The 21137-nt window shown below is 36.7% G+C and overlaps 1 protein-coding gene across 1 annotated transcript in view; it reads left to right on the forward strand.

Annotated features, from left to right (window-relative positions):
* TBC1D32 (TBC1 domain family member 32) overlaps positions 1–21137 on the forward strand; it is a 226089-nt gene that overhangs the window by 202470 nt on the left and 2482 nt on the right. The window contains exon 33 of the mRNA XM_027769471.1: positions 6735–6923. Within this exon, the coding sequence (XP_027625272.1) occupies positions 6735–6923 (189 nt within the window). The remainder of the gene's footprint in view (positions 1–6734; positions 6924–21137) is intronic.

Here is a 21137-nt window from a genome sequence, read left to right on the forward strand (position 1 = left end):
GCACACACACGTGCCCGGCATGAGTTTAAGTCACAGGGTCTGGGATTCGAACTGCAGTCGACTATGTGGAAGTCCAGCGACATAGCCATTACGCAACTGCTGGTCCCTACAAATAGTACTTTTGAATCATTAAACTTGATCATTTGGACATCATGCCTATTTTTGACTTAATTAGGTATTTATAAGTAATTGTTTTAACCTAACTTTTCTGACTTAATATTCCTATAGAATTCTTTTAATATTATTTTCCTGTTTTAAAATTTTTTCTATTTTATTTATTTATTTTAGTTTTTCTGTATAGGGCATGTGCATTTGCTGGAGAGAGAGAAACAAAGAGAGGGGAAAAGTGAGAAATCACCCCTTGGGAAGATGGCCACACCACAATCCCATCTCCTTCATTCTTTTTTTGAGATTTTGGTCATCCACACACACGTGCCTGGCATGTTTTTCAAGCAGCTGGGTCTGGAGCTACAACTGCAGAATTGTCCATGTGTGATCTAGCACATTAGCCACATGCCACCTGCTGGCCCCATTTTTTAAACATTATTATTATTATTCATGCTAGAGCATATGCACATTAGAGAGTGAGAAAGAGAGAGAAATACCCATTGCAGGATCTGATCGTTCTACAGGCCCCTTTTTTCAGTCCATTAGATCATGAGCACTCACTCACATGCCCAGCATTTTTCTGGCTGATGGGGCTAGAGATATGAACCATGGTTATCATCTAGGATCTGGCTTCTCTTGAGCAGCACATTACTACTGCATCAGGCAGCTCTCTCCAAAGTTTTTTTTTTTTTTAAAAGAACTATTTTATTGAACTTTATTTCATTCATTTATCTATCTATCTATCTATCTATCTATCTATCTATCTATCTATCTATCTATTTATTTAAATTTGACCAGAGAGGGACAGAGAAAGAGGAATAAGCCGCCAGGTCTGGGACTCGAACCACTGTCAGCCGTGTGGGAGTCCAGTGTCCTTACCCACCACACCATCTGCCAACCCCTAAAGATTGTCTTTTAATTTAAGACTTGGTATGACTAATTCACCTCAGATGAAATAATTATATGTATCTTATATTATGACGTAGGCATAAGCTTAAGATGGTTGAACTGCTAAATTTCCCAGGAAGGTTGTAGTACATTTTGATACATATTGTGCAAGTGATATTCCTTCCTTATCAGCCCAAAAGGCTAACTAAATGTTTTAAGGTGCACTTAGTTCCATACTACACAAGGAACAGTGGTTTACCATAAAAACAAAATTAGTTTGTTTCACTTTGTAAAGAATTTCATAAACTATCGATAATTATATTTGTTCAGTGGCTCTAAGCACTCTACCTATTGGTTTTAAAAATGTAATAGTACATTTTTGAGACTTGTAAAAGTAAGCTTGGCAGTTTGTGCCCAAATTACATGTACTTTTCACTCTTTTTTTAAAGAATTATTTTATCATCATTACTGTTTTTAATTTGCTACAGGCCATGTGTGCTTACCAGAGAGAAGACAGAGAGAGAGAAATAGAGGAAAATGAGAAAGCAAGCCACCAGGTCTAGGAATTAAACCATGGTCGGCCATATGGGAGTCCAACATCTTAACCCTCCTGGCCTCTACATTCACTCTATCCCAACAGTCTCATGTGTGGACATATATCCAAGAAATACACTGGAAAAATTTTGAAAATACATATGTAGAAACATTGACCCAGTGTTTATAGTATTAAAAGACTAGAATCGATTAAAATGTTCCTGAATGAGGACATAGCTGAATAAATTTTAGTTTATCTAGGGTGGAATACTATGCAGTCATGAACAGGAATGAGAAATATCCTCATCTGTTAACACTCCCTGTTAACAGGGAGTGTTATGCAGGGCATTTTGTAAAGTGAGAAAATGGTGGTCCTTCTCATATGATTATATTAAATACAAGAAAGACTATGTTTTTAAATGCATGTTAATTGGGAAGGAATGAGTTGGAGTGTTTGAATTTACCCTGTTTTGTATTTTTACTTTTGAACCATTGAAAATGTAAAATTTGATTTATTTATGTATTTTTAATTTTTATGGAGCAAAAATTATGGAACATTTTGAAATAGAGAACTTCATATTCTTTTGTCTGTCTTTATTTTCTTTTGTTTTTTTCCCTTTGTTCTTCCTACTCACCCTCTACATAAGTAACTAGATAATTAGCTAGCCAACTAAATAAGTAAATTTAGTCCCTAACAACACAGAGTCAAACTGAATCAAATGAACCTAACACTACTCACTTGATAGTATAGCTTAATGGGAAGCTTTTTTATTATCTCTTTTCACAAAATTTTGTTCAAACATAAAGTACATTCTTGTTACATATCCAAGTATATTTTCTTAACCAAAAATAGAATTTATGGTTGAGTATCTCTTATCTGTTCTAGTTATGACCCAAGTAACTTTCTGTTCAAATTTTTATTTTCTTTTTTAAATGCCAGAGAACATCTGTGTTCCTGAGAGAGACAGGGAGAAAGAAAGAGAGAGAAAGCACCCCCCAGTGGGGTGTGACCATGCTGCAGTACTCTCTCTGTTTCACAGTAGATTTAATTTTTGCTAAGGAAAAGAAGTCATATGTTTAAAAAGTATATGTCTCCCTTTAGATGTAAACTCTATGAGAGTAGAGACTTCTGTTCACTTGAGAATTATAATAGTAGTCAGGGCCAGCAGATGGCACAGCAGTCAGGTCACTGGTCACCCACATGGCCAACCACAACCAGTTCATGTCAGTTGTGTGTGCCCAAGATCCCAGGAGAGGAATGGAGGAAAAAGGATTGCAGCATGGCAGTCACCCCTGGAAGGTGATTTCTCACTTTCCCTCTCATTGTCTGTCTCTCCTCCCCACACACAGCTCCCCCACACACCCAGTGCATACACCCTAAGGCAAAATCTCTTAAGAAAAAATAAAGAATTATAATAGTACCTGGTGTATATTAGATGTCCAATAGATACTTGCTAAATAAGTAACATCTATCACTTTTGTTACAGAATAAAATGTAGGTAGCACTTCAGATATATATTTTTCAAAGTGCTTCAGTTGTCTCAATTTTCCATTCTCTGAATTTTCCAGGTTATAAAAAAGGGTAGGTATATTCCATTTTATAGAAGAAAAACACAGTGTATAGGAAGCAATACTTTAAGAATATATATAAATGCCAGAAAATTGCAAATGGATTAGAAACTTTAATAACTGATTTCAGATTCTGGGGTGACTCTTTTTTAACCAATATTGATGATGGATAGAAGCAGTGACCCTTTATCTTTGTCTATTTGCCAGTACCCCTAAAATTGCCAATGCATGGGAAATGCTTTCTCTCTGAGCATCATTTGTATTTATTTCCACTCCTCAATTGTTTCTCCTCCTTTATCTATCCAGAGACTCTCATTTTCATTAACACAGCATGGCCATAAGTTGATTAGCATTAATAGCTGTAGCAAAGAACAGAGGCAGAGAAAACCCTGGCAGCAGTTCATTAAAGGAATTAGAAGTGTTGCTTCAAGTCAAAGAACTACTGACTTCTTCAAACTGCCTAGCCAAGTGGCAGCCTGAGATATTTCCTCCTAAGTCCAACAGAGACACATTACATGGATTTTAGGGGGATAATAGAAGTTTGGTAATGTGCTTTGCATGCCAATCTATTCTTGAACTTGAAATTTGGATGGAGAAACCTATTAGTCCAAATGATCTCCTTTCCATGAGACCAAGGAGAATTTAATATGTTCTGCCTATTGACAAATATCAGACATCATAGGTGTATTCTGAATCAATATTGAGTTAAACTCTCAGGCTCTATGGAAAGATTTTGGAGCAGAATAGAAGGGGAACATTATTATTGTAAAGAAAAATATTATAGCTGAGAGCAGAATTACAAATAAAAAAAGGAAGAAAACTTAAAGTTGGCCATATGGTTTCCATTATCAGTAACAGATTAAATGTGACCATAAGATGAGATGAAAAAATTTGCTCATAATCACTGAAATGAAAAGGTGAATATTTTGGGACCATCAGATGGATACTGGTTAGGGCACTGGACTCCCATGTGGTTGACCATGTTTCCACACTCAAATCAGGTTTACTCATCAAAGTGCTGTGGTAGGAAATAGGGAAATCAGATTCTCTAGCCTAAGCGCTGTAGGAAACAAGGACCCTAAAAATATAGTTAGGGTATGGGACCAAAATGGAATCACAAAATGGCTAAATTTTGAGAGAGAGAGACAAAGCAGCTCTGCTGCTTGCTCTTTGGAGACCTCTTGCAGCTCAGTGACTGACCTAGGCAACATGACTTAGACCTAAAACAAAGGATATTTCCAGGCCCCACCATATTCCAGGAAGAAGGTAAGATAATGGTTTTCATGGACCAAAGCTTCTAGGCAAAGAATCTCCTGGCCTTGATACCCACTCTAAAATTATAATAATTGGACCCATCCATTAGGTGCCCCTCCCCACCAGGAAGGGAATGTATGTACAAGCTCCACCTAGAACCTAAGTCCAGACAAAGCCTTTCCTGATCCAGATAAAAACCTTTGCCACTGTTCTTCCTTGGCAGCTCATTTTCCGGGACCCCTCCCTTCATGGGAGCTGTTTTTCCTTCCCTCTCTTTTAATAAACTTCTTGCTTTGCTATACCTACTCTGTGTCTGCGACTCTAATTCTTCCTGAGCATGGGACAAAAACCTGTGTCTCACTGCGAGTGTGGGCCCAATCACCCCTGCACTCCCACCTTCCTGCATCCATGCCATGAAACCAAACCATAGACCCATGGTGTGATGAGGAAAGTACAGCTTCATTGCAAAGTGCAAAGCAAAGAGAGTGGGCAGCTCATGCTGAAAAGACCAGGTCTCCCTGAGGTGTTCCCCATGTGTATTTTTAAGGGTGAAATTAGGGGCAGAGATCCCAGGTGCATGATTCAGTGATTGGTTCAAGATGACATGATCATCTCCTGGGCATTCTTGATTGCTGAGGCCTTAGATAATCAAATTTCTGTTCAGGTTTCTGGAGCCATTCAGTCTATAGGGCCTTTTGAACTCACAGCCAACAGTTTCCATCCTACAAAACATCTTACATATTGAAATAAAAACCTTATCTTTATCTTTCCTTAAGTGAAAGTTTTAAAAGTCAGATGGCCATTATTCATGGTCAATGTTGTTTTATTATCATAAACAAAATATGAAGACTTACCCCTTACTCTGGGCCATTACAATGTAAATGGCCCTTATATTCCAGGAGCCTTAGAAAATACACTTTACTTTTAGTTCAGCCCTTATTAGTTTCCAGTTTGGGAAATTCTCACTTTTTTTCTGTAATAGAAGGGGAAATTGAGGACCCGTCCTTCTTAGTGGGTCCTAAATTCTCACTTTTTTTCTGAAATTGAGGACCCGTCCTTCTTAGTGGGTCCCTGCTTGGTTTCATGACAAATTTAAGAATGCTCTTATATCTGTTCATTTTCTCTACTTCCACTCTCCCAAAAATCTATAACTAAAAAAGTTTTACAAAGGGAATTTTTCTCATAGGTAAAGCAATTTATAAGTCGTAAATGAATATTACAGTATTGGAAAGTAATCATATTCATTTCCTATGACTGCAGTAGCCAAGTATCATAACCTAGGTAACTAAAGACCAGATAAAATTTTAAATTTATTTTCTCCCAGTGCTGGAAGCCAGATATCTAAAATCAAAGTGTTAGGAAGGCAATGCTTGTTCTGAAGTCACTAGGGGAAGAACTGTTTCATGTCTCTCTCCTAGCTTCTGGTAGCCTTAGGTGTTTTATGGCTTATAGATGCATCACTTCAATCCACTTTCACATGGCTTTCTCCATGTGGGTCTTTGTCTGTGTCCTTACACCCCTTTTTCATAAGGTAGCAGTCATATTGGATTAGGGCTCACTTAATGAACTCATTTAAGCTTGATTTATGCAAAGACTTGTAGAATGTCACACATTTTGAAATACTGGAGGCTAGGACTTCAGCATACCTGCTTTTAGAGAGGGGTTGAGGGAGACTCTACACATAACGGTAGCATTTGAAAACATTAGCAATGTTAGTAATTTTTGTGTTACTCTTTTTCTTAAGTTTTTCTGTGTTTCCACAATGGTCATGTGTTACTTTATAATGAACAAATGTTACTCGGAAAATAAGTTAAATGAGGAGGCAAAAAAAAAAAAAATCCCACTGCTTTTTGTCTAAGTCTTATTTTTGAATTATTCTCTATATTAGCTCCCAGTTTTTATGTGATAGAATTCTGTTTGGTTTAACTTGTTTTCTGATTCAGCCAGAGTCCATTTGCATTAAGGTAACATTTAGCAATCTGTCTTCTGTATAATTATACATCTGTGATTATAGGTAGGGAAGAAAAAACTCTGAATCAGAATAGTCTCTTAGCATTTGTTATCTATAGAGAGCAGACTGGTGTTATGGGTAAGAGGAAGACAGTATGAAAAAAGAAGGTATTCACCAGAGGTATATGAGGGTAACCATCAGTTCCCCTTAAATTCTGAGTGCCAGAAGCACGAATTTTTCTTTGGTAGACATTCAATAAGAGAAGCATCTTGTTATGTTCCTATGCAGAATATCTTTCTATTTTCATTAAAAACTAACTTTTCATTGGTTTTCTGTGAATTACTGGTTGCTGCTTTTTAAAAGCTAAATGTGGTTTTATAAGCTTTCTAATAAACTGACTTTTCTTCTTCTTTTCTTTTTGTTTTGTTAGATTTGCCTGCAATGGATAACTCAGTGTTTTTGGAATTATTTGGATTGGGTGGAAATCTGCCATTATATTGCTACTTGTGTTTTCCTTGGTCCTGATTATCAAGTGTATGTGTGTATAGCTATATTCAGACATATACAACAAGACATTCTGCAACACACCCAAGCTCAAGATCTGCAAGTTTTCCTAAAGGTATGTTCTTATCTAAGGAATAACATTTATTAAGTGTTAATACCTGGGCTGGCCCTGTAGCCTAATTGCTTGAGGGAGCCAGACCCCATGTGGTCAACTGAGTTTCAAATCCTGGTCCCCACAGTTTGAAAAAACTTGCCAGGATGTATCTGTGCATGCCCCAAATACTGACAGGATGGAAAAAGGGAAGAAAAGGGATTATGGCATGACCGTGTCCCATTGTGGGTGCTTTCTCTTCCTTCTCTCTCTCTCCATCTATTTTTCGGCAAGTATATGTGCCCTGTGGCAATGATCATTTTAAATAAAGTTAATAATTACCTTGAGTGCTTACTGGTAGATACTTTTGTAGACACTCAACCAATCCTAAAAATGATTCTGAGAGTTAGGTACTATTATCATTACCATTTTGATATGAGAAAACTGAGGCACAGAGTTAAACAAGCTGCCCAGACTGTACAGCTACATCGAGGCTAAACTATGAAATTAAGCTGTTTGGATTCAGAACTTTGCAGTTAATCTGTATACTATGTCAAAAGACAAAGGTGTGTGTGTGTGTGTGTGTGTGTGTGTGTGTGTGTGTGTATATATTATGTTTCTGTGTCTTACTAGTTTTTCTAAACTTCCCATTTTTCGTGTAACTACATACTTTGTAGACATCGATACTTTTAAAAGACATTTAAAGACATTGATACTTAAAAAAAATTAACATTATTTCCTATACCTTCATAGTCTTTATATTTTTCTTTCTCTCTCTCTTTCTTTTGAGAGGATTTTGCTATAGGGCACATATGCTCACCAGAAAAACAGAGACAGACAGAGAGATAGAAAGCGAGAAATCACCCCCCTAGGGGGAATGGCCATGCTGCAATCCCTTCTCCATTCTCCTCTTGGGATCTTGAGCATGCATGCACATGTGCCCTGTGTGAGTTTAAGCCACTGGATCCGGGTTTCGAACAGTGGTCGACCACATGGGAGTCCAGCAACATAGCCATTCTGCCAACTGCTGATCCCAGTATTCTTTATATTTTTCTAAACTTCCAAGAAGTTTACATGAAAGATTATTCTGTCATAGCATTCTTTAAAAAAAAAAAAAAATCAATACCGTAGGCCTAGCCATAGTGGGCTATGTGGTAGGGTGCCACTGTGCAAATCTGGGGTCACTTGGGTAGCCCAGGTTTGTATACAGACAACCTGAACAGGCTGGGCACAACAGCTCATGTTTGTAAGCCTAGCTAACTGGGAGGCTGGAGCAGATGAATACAACAGCGAGACCCTGTCAAAAATACATCTCTTTCTCTCTTTTCCCTTCTAGAGTTATGGGTCCTTGTAATGAGGTTTTTCTTTAAATAAATGCCATTGATTATTTAACATTGTTGAACTATCAGGCATTTTTATTTCATAACTACTGAACTCGGAAGGTTGTAAATTTCCTACCTATATCACTAAAGTTATTATCTTAGAAACACTCTTTTTTTCTTGAGTTTTGTTTGTTTGTTTGTTTGTTATAGGGCACATACACTCGCCAGAAAGAGAGAGAGACAGGAAGTGAGAAATCACCCCCTGGGGGGATGGCCACACCACAGTCCCTTTTCCATTCTCCTCCCGGGATCTTGGGCACACACACACATGCGCCTGGTGTGAGTTTAAGCCACCAGGTCTGGGACTTGAACCACAGTCAACTACATGGGAGTCCAGCGACATAGCCATTACACCAACTGCTGGTCCCATTCTTAATGAAAGATATGCCAAAATAGTGGTTGTACATGTAGAAGGAAGACTAAGTTAGAAAAGAGAAGCCTGGGGGCCAGCAGGTGGTTAAAGCACTGGATTCCCACTTGACTAATCATGGTTCAAGTCCCAGGCCTGGCAGTTTGAAAATCATGCCAGGGGTGTGTGTGTGCATGCCCAAAATCCCAGGAGGAGAATGGAAGAAAGGGATTGCAGTGTGTCTATCCCCCGACTGGGGGATGATTTCTCACTTTCCTTCTCACTATGCCTCTCTGTCTCTGGTGAGTGCACATGCCCAATGGAAAAAAACTAAAAAACTAAAATAAAATAAAAATTTAAATAAAAAAGAGGAGAATGATCTATAATAGGTGACTTGGAGAACAAGGAAGGTTAAGCAAGTGGAAATTATGTCAAATACAAAATATGGGTTAATTTTCTGTGAGAGGCATTTGAACCACCTATGGTGGTCATTTAGGAATTTTAGAATTAGAAATTTTCCTGTATTCTTATATCTGAATATCCCACTAATCCTAACCTATAATTCTCTCACTTCCTATCCCACTTTACTTGTACAGTTTCTATCACTGTCTAAATTTATATGTTTCTGTTTATCTTCCCAGGATAGTATGTAAGTTCCATACAGGTGGTGACTTGCAATATCTAGTTTACTGATGTATTTCCAGTGTCTTAAACAGTACCTGGCACATAGTAGGTACTCAATAAATAACTTTGGTAGAGTAAATAAATAGCATAAATAAATATGTAGTCAGAGATGAGTGGATTTAGTTTTATTCACATTGAATAATAAACACTACTAATTCTTCAAATCCTTACCACTTACTTTTCTTCTGTCAGAAGGGTGTCTTTATATTTCATCATCTTTAAATCTGATCAATGTTGGTGATTATTGTGGTTTCATCTCTCTATTTACTACTTCAGGGGAAGATTGTAATAAGTTTTGCAAATGATAACCTCTTTAAATGTGTCCTAAACTCCATTTTGCTCTGGGCATAATGCTATCAATTTAAAACTAAAGGATTTTAAATGGGAGGGGGTATCTCAATTACCTAAGTCCTAGTTAATTTACTGAAATTTAAATTGAGTTGTCTTAAATCTCAACTAAGAACTTTTTTTGTGAGAAATTAAATTTAGCATGTGTCCTATAACTAGTCTTTTTGTTTATATTAATCTGAGGGATTAGGAAATATGCTTAATTTTATGTATTATTAATACATTTTTTGTTTATTTTATTTTAATTAGATAGGTTTTTTTTTTGATAAGCAGTGTTAGATTTCTCATGAGATAAGTTCTAGTACGTATTTAAGTACAACTTTAAGTGCCACTTCACTATGTTAATCCTTGACATAATCTCTTGTTTTCTTAAATATATAAATGTAAATGTACCATTTTTCATTTAATCACTTAATTTAACCAATAAGGAAATGTTAATTATTGAAGTAGTTTTATTCTCCTTTTCCTGGGAATATCACCCAAGTCTGAAATAGATACATAATTTTCAAATTCCTTATTAAATGTAGTTATGTAGATTAAGCCTTAAAAAATTTCTTCTACTTCTTGGTACCAGCAGTTAGTATAATGGCTATGTCGCTGGACTCCCATGTAGTCGACCGCGGTTTGTGTCCCGGACCCGGTGGCTTAAAACTCATGCCAGGCGCGTGTGCGTGCATGCCCAAGATCCCGAGAGGAGAATGGAGGAGAAGGGATTGCTGCATGGGCATCCCCCCTGGGATGTGATTTCTCGCTTTCTATCTCTCTGTCTGTCTCTGTCTGTCTGGCGAGCGCACGTGCCCTATAGCAAAAATCTCTCCAAAAAAAAAAAATGTCTTATACTTCTTGATCCAAGATCTCAGACTCATACAAAAGGAGAAAATATTTAATTCTCTATATAACAACATACCAAAACATAATGATATTCTTAAATGGATTATTTAATCATATTATTCCCTGACTCAACATATTTAATGCCAATTGTTCTTCTAAGGGGAGAAAAGGTGAACTAAAAAAGGGGACTTTTACTTTTTATTGTATATGTTTGTGTGGACTGTAAACTTTTTTAAAAAATTAAATAACAAGCCCATATTTCTTTTATAATAAAGCTACTTTTTAAAGAGAATATAATGGGACCAGCAGGTTAAAGTGGCTAGATCCCAGATGGCCAGTTGTACAGTTTGAGTCCTGGACCAAGTGGCTTGAAAAACATGCCAGGCATGTGTGCATACGTGCCCAAAATCCTGAGAGGACAATGGAGAGGGACTGTGGTGTGGCCATCAGTCCTGGAGGGTGCTTTCTTCCTTTCCCTCTCCTTCTCTGTCTCTGTGTCTGGTGAGCGCACAAACCATATGGCAATATATAAATAAACAAATTTTTAAAAAGGTAATGAATCATTATATAAAAATAAATACAATAGGGGCCAGCAGGTATGTAGCAATTACTGTCTGAGACTCTCACATGGCCAACCATAGTTGAAGTGCTGTACCCAGTGGCTTAAAAATCACACCAGACGTGTTTGTGTGCATATCCAACATTAAAGGAGGAGAATAGGGGAGAAGGGATTGCAAGTGGCCATCCCCCTGGGGGTTTATTTCTCACTTTCCCTCTCCCTGGCAAGCATAAATGCCCTATGGCAAAAACCTTAACAACAACACAATAACAAACAAAAACAAATAGAACAATCATGTGACTGATATAAATGAGTCAAATAATCTGGCTCAATTGAATTATTGAATAGATTTCAAAATATCGTAACCACAGATATGTTATGCTTTCCGTTTATTATCAGTTACCTTGAAAAACAAGCTGTAGATAATAGGATGATTTCAGAATGAAAATGTACAATTATTTTCCTAATTTAGATTTGTTCTCTCTAAAGTTACATAATAAAAAGCATTGCTTTAGGAGTGAATGTCTTTGTGAAGTATGTAGTATAGTGAGTATATAAGCCCATTTATATTCATTTTGGTTTAGGCTCAGGATTTTAAATCAGATAGTTAAGAGTTTAGCAGCTTACTGAAGAGTTCTTCATGATTCTAAATGTGTTAAAAAGACAAGTCTGAATCTCTTGTTTCAGAAAGCAGTGAGAACTCACTGGCAGCCCAGGTTTATTGGACAAAGTTGGGAGGTGGACTTGTTCTTCTTCCCCTTCTAATTAAGCCACTAAAATATTAGATTTGATGAATGCCGTGGATATAAATTATTTTCAACATGGATGCTATCTGTTTTTCCCACAAGATCCTTGTAGACACAACAAAAATGTGGTCTGGATAAAGGGGTTAGCACATTACCCTGTACCATAGTGATTAATAGATTAGTACTGAGCTTGAAGGCCACCACTAAAGGTGTGCTCAAGAGCTCAGTCCTTGTACCTGGGATCCCAAACATGTTTATCTATGACAGATGATGGTTCAGAAAGTCTGTAGGCATCATAATTGAAAAAAGAAAATTATACAAGATAAATATTCTGAAATATCCCAGTGAGCTGATAAGTAGTTTTTCTTCTTTTGTTTAGTCAACTCATCTATAACTCTTTATCTTACACACACACACACACAGAGTTTAGATCTGAGTTTAGTTCAGTAGTGATTCATGTGAAAAAGTCCAGGAATTTTAGCCTACTGTCTGTGTTGTGTTCTTCTCTTATATGCTAATAGATTGGCAATGATTTTGGTTTTAGTTTGTGAATTTAACCTAAAGACAGACTTCACTGTAAAAGATTGCCTTCCAGTGAAAAATCAGGCTGTGAAGGCTCAAAATACTTAATTAAAATGCTTCAAGTAAACCCTTCATATTATAGCAAAATCAACTTATAATTATGAAAAAATCAGATTAATTTCAACCTAATCAGTAAATTGTCAAGAGAGATTTTTTGTTCATGCCAGTGCAGCTGCTGTTACCAGATGTTGACAGGGTAAGAAATGGAGATCAGACTGGGAAAAACGGAATGAATACTAAACTTTTAAAAGAAAAAAGTACACATAACATTAAAAATAATTTGCCATCTAGAGTAATAAAAATAATCATTATAATGCCAACTCTGTTTTGTAGATACGACTTCTTCATTCTCCTTCTATCACTTGATTTCACCTGGAACCAAATTCTACCTTTGTTACTCACTGTGTAAAGTTGGGCTCATTGCTTAACCTCTTTTGTGCTTCACTTTCCTCCTCTGTATAAGCCAAAATGAAATAATTACTATTTCTTTTTAAACTTAATTAATTTATTTTACATTCTTTCTTTGAACATTATCACAACATACAAAATGCGATTTCCCATCCAGAATACACTGTAAAAAGACTTTATGATACATGTTATCATCAACAAATAATTTTCCATTTTCCATTTCTTATTTTTTGTGATATATATATATATGTATTCCCCCGTATTTCTTACCCTCTGCCATATCCCACCCTCCTCCGACACTGACTCTGGTTTCTGCACCTGCTTTCCATTCCTTTTTTTATTTTTTCCCATATTTCATTGATTCACAAAATACCTTAATTTTACTTTCAATAGTGAGTTCAGCTGATGTATTTATATCTGTGAATACATGTTGACTTGAGGCATGAAACTGCATGTAGAATGAATATGCTATAATAAAGTAGCACCTAGATGAGGCTATATAGCTTACAGTGGTCATTAAATAGGTGTTTTTTAAATATATTTTTAATTTCAAGATAGTTTTAGCTTTAATAAATAAAAATAAAAAAATGTTCAGAGAAATTTACTTAAGACTTAAAGCTAGGAAACAGGTTAGGATTCTGTTCAAACAGTAGGTACCTGTCCTCAACTCAAGAAAAGACAAAAATCCTTAACTCTGAAAAACAAAGCAACTGAGTACTTCCATTTCCATCCCTTGTTCTTGTTTCTTTGTTAAGTGCATGTTTAGAGAACACAGCAAAGGAAATAGGATTTTCTGAACTCATAGCTAAACTTTGGAGTAATTTTGCTCCTATATTTTCTCCAGCCCCTGAGATACTTCAGTATATCTCATCACAGTAGTAGCTGGCATCAACAAAACCTTCACACATTGGTCACACACATTCTCTTACACTGGATCTCATCAGGACCTATTTCCTCATTACCCTAACAAGACCAAATCTTCTCTCTGGTCATCCCATTTGTGCAAATACTCTTTAGCTGTGCTTAAATCTTTAGGAATGACATATTATATCCCTAAATGTTTTAATAAATTTACCTTCTAAACAAAACCATACATGCTATCTCAACTTCTCCTATCCTAAGGATCACTTAGGGTACTTATGAAACTTAAAATATTTAGACTTTTTCCCAGACCTACCAAATCAAAATTTACATGGCAGAGGCACAAGTTAATCAGATTATAGTATAAAATTTCAAGTAGTTTAAAACTTTCAGAATACATGAAAAAAAAGTTACCTTTAGGGCTTGTTAATAAAGTAGACTCTAGAATGCCAACCCCAGAAATTCAAAAGTTTTAAAGATATTGAACCCATCAGGTCAGCAGGTTGCATGGTGGTTACAATGCTAGACTCTCATATGGCCGATCATGGTTTGAGCACTGGACCTGGTGGCCTGAAAATCACATTGGGTTTATGTGAATGTGTGCCCAAAGTCGTGAATATGTGCTGGAAGTTCTAGGAGATGAATAGAGGAAAAGGGATTGTAGTGTGGCCATCCCCCCAGGGGGTGATTTTTCACTTTCTCTCACTGTTTCTCTCTGGAAAGCACATATGCCCTATGGTAAAAATCTTTTTAAAAAAGATATTAAACTTAGGCATTTATTTATTTATTTATTTTGGAGAGGTTTTTGCTATAGGGCACATGCGCTCACCAGACAGACAGAGAGAGACAGAGAGATAGAAAGTGAGAAATCACCCTCCAGGGGGGATGGCCACACCGCAATCCCTTCTCCATTCTCCTCTCGAGATCTTGGGCACACACGCACATGTGCCCGGCGTGAGTTCGTGCCACCGGGTCTGGGACTCGAACCGTGGTTGACTACGTGGGAGTTCAGCAACATAGCCATTACACTAAATGGTGGTCCCTCCCATTTATTTATTTATTTTAATTTGTTAGAGGACACATGATTGTGCCAGGGAGAAAAAGTGAAAAAGCATCCCCATGGGGAATGGTCATGGGAAGGCAATTCCTTCTCCTCCATTTCCTTTTTGGGTTTGGGGCTTGTGTCATATGAGCCTGGTACATTTCTCAAACCACTGGGTCTGGAACTTAATTATGCAGTTGGTCATGCAGAATCCAGCTGCCTCCTGCTGGCAGTCCAGAGATTCCTAATTTTACTAAATACCCCCAGGAAAAACATACTGAAGAAACACTGCTTGCAAGTTTGTTTGTGTGTGTGTGTGTGTGTGTGTGTGTGTGTGTGTATCACTTTGCCTAAGAAGAATATCCTTGTTAATTTTTTTTAATTTGATAGATCAGACACCACAAACCAAATAGTCATCTCTAGCAAGTGTAAAGAGTAGAGCTGCACTCATAAAACCACCTTCTCTCAGATACTTTTTGTGAGATCTGACAAAAAAAATTATTATTTGATAAGCAACCTTTTGTTCAATATATGTTTTGGAAATTCTATACTTTTTGAGGTACATTATTATTTTATATGCCTCCTGTTTGGATATTAATAAAAATTATCCCTGTTCTTTTTTTACCCACTTAAAGTGACTTACGTTACTCTTTTTTTCCCCATAACTTCTCTTATAAGGAGCTGTTACATTGAAAAAAAAACAAAACACCTTAAAAAGGCATTAATAATCAAATTTTGCTGAAGAATATATATATTAGAAAATAACCAAACTTGGTTTTGATACCATAAAACCAAGGCATGCATGTTAGCACACTTGCTCTTTTTGTGACTTATATCTATTTATACTCTAAAAGGCTTTCTCTTCAGTTCATATATCCAGTTTACAGGGCTTATAGTAGCTCTAAAAACATTTCTGTGTAGTTCTGAAAACTTCAACTAATGTGAAAAACTTTTCAAAGTCTAGATATGGGACCAGCAAATGGCGTAGTGGTTATGGCATTTGACCTCCCACATGACCAAGTGCATTTCCAGTCCCAGATCAGTAGCTTGAAAATCACGCCAGGTGCATGTCCATGTGTACCCAGAATCCCAGGAGGAAATAGAAGAAAAGGGATTGCCATGGAGCCATCTCCCCTGGGGTGATTTCTCACTTTCCGTTTTGCTATCTCTCTTTCTGGGAACATGTACACCCTATGGCAAAAAATTAAAAATTAAAAAAAGTATAGTTATAGCTTGCTTTCTGTATAGCACATCTCTGAGAAATTGTAAGAAAAGATAGTAATATTTTAATATTATAGATGAATGGGTTTCCTTATATTCCTTCTGAGAGATCGAGAAGCAGACTGAAGTCAATAATCCTTGATGGGACATTTATCCTTAGAATCATATGTGTGCAGAATATGGTTAAAAGAATGTCTCCCAGCCATTTCAGAGACTATCCGTTAATGAAAATATGTTCTTATTATTATTACCACCATTGGTATCTGGACTGCTCAGTGTTTTCAAGACACTGGCAGGGGGCTTAGAAGTATTGCCCATTCAGTCATTGACTTAATTATTGTACAGGAATCTCAGACACTCTGTTAGTTACAAGACAGCATGTTCCTGTTCACCTTACTGTAAATTCTACTGAAAAATAAATTATAAATGAATAATTATATAATATTGCAAGTATTGGGTCACCACGAAAATCATGACATATTTTTCTGTTTTATTATGCAAAAATGCATCATGACTTTCCTGACAACCCAGTATTACAGGTTTTGTTATTTTTTTAAAAAGTGGTAAAAATGCCACTTAGTATCTGAGATCAAAAAGTGGATAAGCAGAGACCTAAATGAAGCAAAAGGAAAAGGCCAGGCAAAGTCTTCTGGACAAAAGCCTTCTTAAATGGGAAGAATGGCAAAAGCAGACATCTTCATCTTGAAGCCAAATGGGAGTTGTGTTAGTGACTGGACTGGACCTACATGGCAAAGATTCCTTGTTTGCGTCCAGGGCTTCCTTATTTACAATGGGTGTGTGTGCAAGTACCTGTGATCTGTGCTAGGTCAGGCTGGGGGTGAATTGAGGTGTGATGACTGTATTAGTGGTGCCTATCTGTGAGTATTAAGGTTTATATGTGTCTTCATCATGAAGGAGGTGAATAAATAACCTTCAAAAAAGTTCTAAATTGGGACCAGCAGCTGGGGTAATGGCTATGTCACTGGACTCCCATGTAGTCAACTGCAGTTTGAGTCCCGGATTTGGTGGCTTAAACTCATGCCAGGCGCATGTGCATGCATGCCCAAGATCCCGAGAGGAGAATGGAGGAGAAGGGATTGCGGCGTGGCCATCCTCCTGGAGGGTGGCTTCTTGCTTTCTATCTCTCTGTCTCTCTCTGTCTTTCTGGAGAGCACACACGCCCTATAACAAAAACCTCTGGGAAAAAAATTGTAAATTCAGCGGACCCTAACCAAATACTATCAATAATAAGTGAAAATGGATGGATATGTATTTGAAAGTGGACTTCTATATACAAAAGAAAGATGAGATATGTGTATGGACCATACCATATACTATCAAATATGCAAAACATTGTCTTTTAGAATGGTAATTTCTAATGTTTTTTGATGATTCAATATTTAAAACCCAGAATTAATGAAGATAGCAAATCATTAAAACCACACTAATTGAATAGCAATTAGGTACAAAGAAAGATATTGCAATAAGCACAAAATGAACTTCCTAACCAAATCTTAAAGCACTCCAGTAATAACCTATTCAATAATGTTCTCTTAAATAAATACTGTACTGTTGATATAAAAAGGAATAGTGTTGTTACCTCATATCAATAATATGCCTGTTGCTTAAAGAGGGGGCTGTCATATTTTTGCAGAGGTTAATAGATTTAGATCTATAAATGAAATAATAATAAAGTAGTATTCTGAGGAAATAGTCTGTTATAACTTGAATGATAAGCTGACAATCTAAATGATCATGATCAAAAGTTACCTGCTAAAAAGGCCATTGGAGAACATTTCAAATGAGATGAAAAAATATTCTACTTGGGGGACAAAGTGAAATTTAGAATGTTTGAAATTTTATTCAGAGCTAAAATGCCTACACATTTTCCATGATGAACTGTATCATTTAAAAAGATTCGTGGGACCAGCAGTTAGCGTAATGGCTATGTCGCTGAACTCCCATGTAGCTGACCGCTGTTCGAGTCCCGGACCCAGTGGCTTGAACTCACACCGGGCGTGTGTGCATGTGTGCCCAGGATCCCGAGAGGAGAATAGAGGAAAAGGGATTGCAGCGTGGCCATCCCTCCTGGGGGATGATTTCTTGCTTTCTATCTCTGTCTCTCTCTGTCTTTCTGGTGAGCGCACACGCCTTATAATAAAAACCTCTCCAAAAAAAAAGAGATTCCTTTAAAAATTATATTTAATTTTCTCTTATGAAATAAGATTTTAATACCTCTATGTGCCATTTTTATGGGTATTTACTCAGTATAGTTATCAGAATATTTTCTCTGAACCTTAAAATTAATGTCTAAAATAGAAGCTATGATTTCAAAAGCTGTATTAAAAGGAAGAAATATGTTTAAGTCAAGTAATAGCTATGGCCGTTTATGGTTGTTTTTGTGTTAAAAGTGGAGTAGGGCCAGTCCTCTGGTGCAGCAGTAGAGTGCTGTACAGAAGAGGCCACATCACAAGTGGTAGACCAGGGTTCAAGTTCCAGTCCCACCGTCTTAAGAAACATTCCAGGTGTGGAAATGTGTTTGGGATCCTGATGAGGGGTTGGAAGAGGATTGTTGTGTGACCAGGTCCCACAAGGGTGTACTTTTTTACTTTCTTACTCTTGTGCACATCATGCATTGAATGGCACAGAAAAGGAAAAAAAATGAAAAAGTAGAATAAATAAAAGATGTTATACAGATTTTGCTCATTTTTTTGCCCAGAAAAGAATTGAGCTATTGTTCAAATATGGGTATCTTCCATCATAGTTTGTATTTAATGAACAATAAGCTTTTCTTTAAAAATTATGAATATGCATTGAAACAACTCTCCTGGCATTTGATCTTTATTCTTTGGTTAGAATAACATGTACTGTAATTTGTCTCCAACTTAAATACAGCTTTAGTGCAGAGGTGATCAAAGCCAGATTACACATATTTGGAATGAAAACAGCAGATAAATTCATAATAGTTCTATGATTTCAACAATATCTGTTTAAAGTGAATTCTTGAGCAATATGTTTGGTCATTCTTTGATCCTATTATTTTCCTAAAGAACAAAGTTAAGTATTTCCCGTACAACAGAAGGTTACAAAGACCTTATAGATCTGCTATTCTTCATAACTTTTTCCCATGGGATGCATGCATTCATTAGAGAAACAGAAATAGTGAAAGGAAACGTCATAAATCAACCCCAAGGTGGGAGTGGCAGCGCCACAGTCCTTTCTCCATTCTCCTGCTAGGATTCTGGGCACTCTTGCTCAAGCACCCAATATCATTTTCAAGCTGCCAGGTCTGGGACTCAAACTGTGGTTAGCTTGTAGGAGTCTGGTGCCTTAACTAGCATACCACCTGCTGCCCCTGTATCTACTATTCCTATCAAACATCTTAACTTTGATTTACTTAATCATAAAACTGGTAATATCTATACTTCAGCTATTATCACTTTAAGACAAGGCCCTCTTCTCATTGATCTTTGTGTTTTCAGGGCATTACAGAACATAACTAAGAATATTACATACAGTAAGAAGGAGTGAATGAGTGAATGAAGGAGTGAGAGACAGGATGAAATGTGTCAATTATTTAAACTAAGATTAGACTGAAAATACTTAGGTTGAAAGGTATTTGCTCTACCCGTAATGGTGTAGTGTTTATATATATAACTATATACATCGTTTTCATCAGAGAACTTTACATTCTTATGTCTATTAATATTTCTTTGGACCAGCAGATGATGAAATGGTTACAACACTGGACTCCCATGTAGTTGACCATGATCGAGTCCCGGACCTGGTGGCTTAAAACCTACTGGATGCATGTGTGTGCGTGCCCAAAATCCCAAGAGGAGAATGGAGAAGAAGGGACTGTGGCCTGGCCATCCCCCTTTGGGGGTGATTTCTCTCTTTCTGTCTCTCTGGCGATTGCACATGCCCTGCAGCAAAAATCTCTCCCTAAAAAAAAAAAAAAAAAAAGAATGTGGTATGCTACCACTATACCATCATCTGGCCCCTAACTGAACATTTCGTTATATATAATTTTATTTTTTCTTCTTTCTTAGCTTAGTGCCCTCCCTTATAATTTCTGGTATCTATACTTGTTTCCCTACCATTATATCTTCACATCTTTCAAATTCTGCCATAGAGAGCAGATATTTGATATATATTGAGTGGGATGTACAGTGTTTGCCTTTTGTAGTCTGACTTACTTCGCTTAGCATTTATTATTCTATGTTCATCCACTTTGTATCAAATACTAGGGTCTCATTTTCCCTTATGACTAAGTAATATTCCATAGTGTACATATGCCACATTTTTTTCAGTTAAGTCATGAGTTTCTTGAACGTTTAGAGTTGATCCCAGGTCTTAGCAATTGTGAATAATGTTGTAATAAATATGAATGTACAGGTGTCTATTTTCTTAATGTTATGGTAAATACCAAGGAGTGGGATTATAGGGCCATATGGAAATTTTATAGGTTTTTGAGGAACCTCCCCACTGTTTCCCAATGACTGTGTCAATTTCCATTGGCACCAGCTGTAGGATCCCCATTTGATCACAGCCTTGCCAGTACATGTCATTTTTTATTTTCTTGATCAAAGTCATTCTTACTGTGGTTAAGTGGTGTCTTGTGGTTTATATTTGCATTTCCCCTATGATAAAAGAAGATGAACATTTTTTCATATGCACTTTGGCCATTTGTGTTTCTTCCTTAGAGAGTTATCTGTTCAACTCAATTGCCCATTTTAAATTTGGATTGTTGTTTTTTCTGTGTAAACTGCTTGAGTTTCCTATATATTCTGGGTGTCAATTCCTTATCTGAAGCATAGCTTGCAAATATATTCTTCCATCCCGAGGGTTGTCTCTTTACTCTAGTTTCCTTTGCTATGCAGAAGCTTTTAGCTTGATTTGATTCCACTTGCCTATTTTTGATATTTTTTGCCTATACTTTTGGGGTTTTATTTAAGAAATCTTTGGCTACTCTAGTGTCCTCAAGGGTTTCTCCCATAGGGTTTTCACAGGTAGTTTTATAGTCTAAGGTTTTACATTTATATCTTTAATCCATTTTGAGTAGATTTTTGTTAGTGATGAGAGATAGGGGTCAAAGACACTGAATAGGAAAAGAAGAAGTGAGAATATCTCTATTTGCAGATGACATAATATATATATACACACACATATATATATATGTGTGTATATATATATATATATATATGTGTATATATACACTCCTG

The sequence above is a fragment of the Tupaia chinensis genome, unplaced genomic scaffold, assembly GCF_000334495.1.
Source record: "Tupaia chinensis unplaced genomic scaffold, TupChi_1.0 Scaffold149798_1, whole genome shotgun sequence".
Taxonomy (NCBI): Eukaryota; Metazoa; Chordata; class Mammalia; order Scandentia; family Tupaiidae; genus Tupaia; species Tupaia belangeri.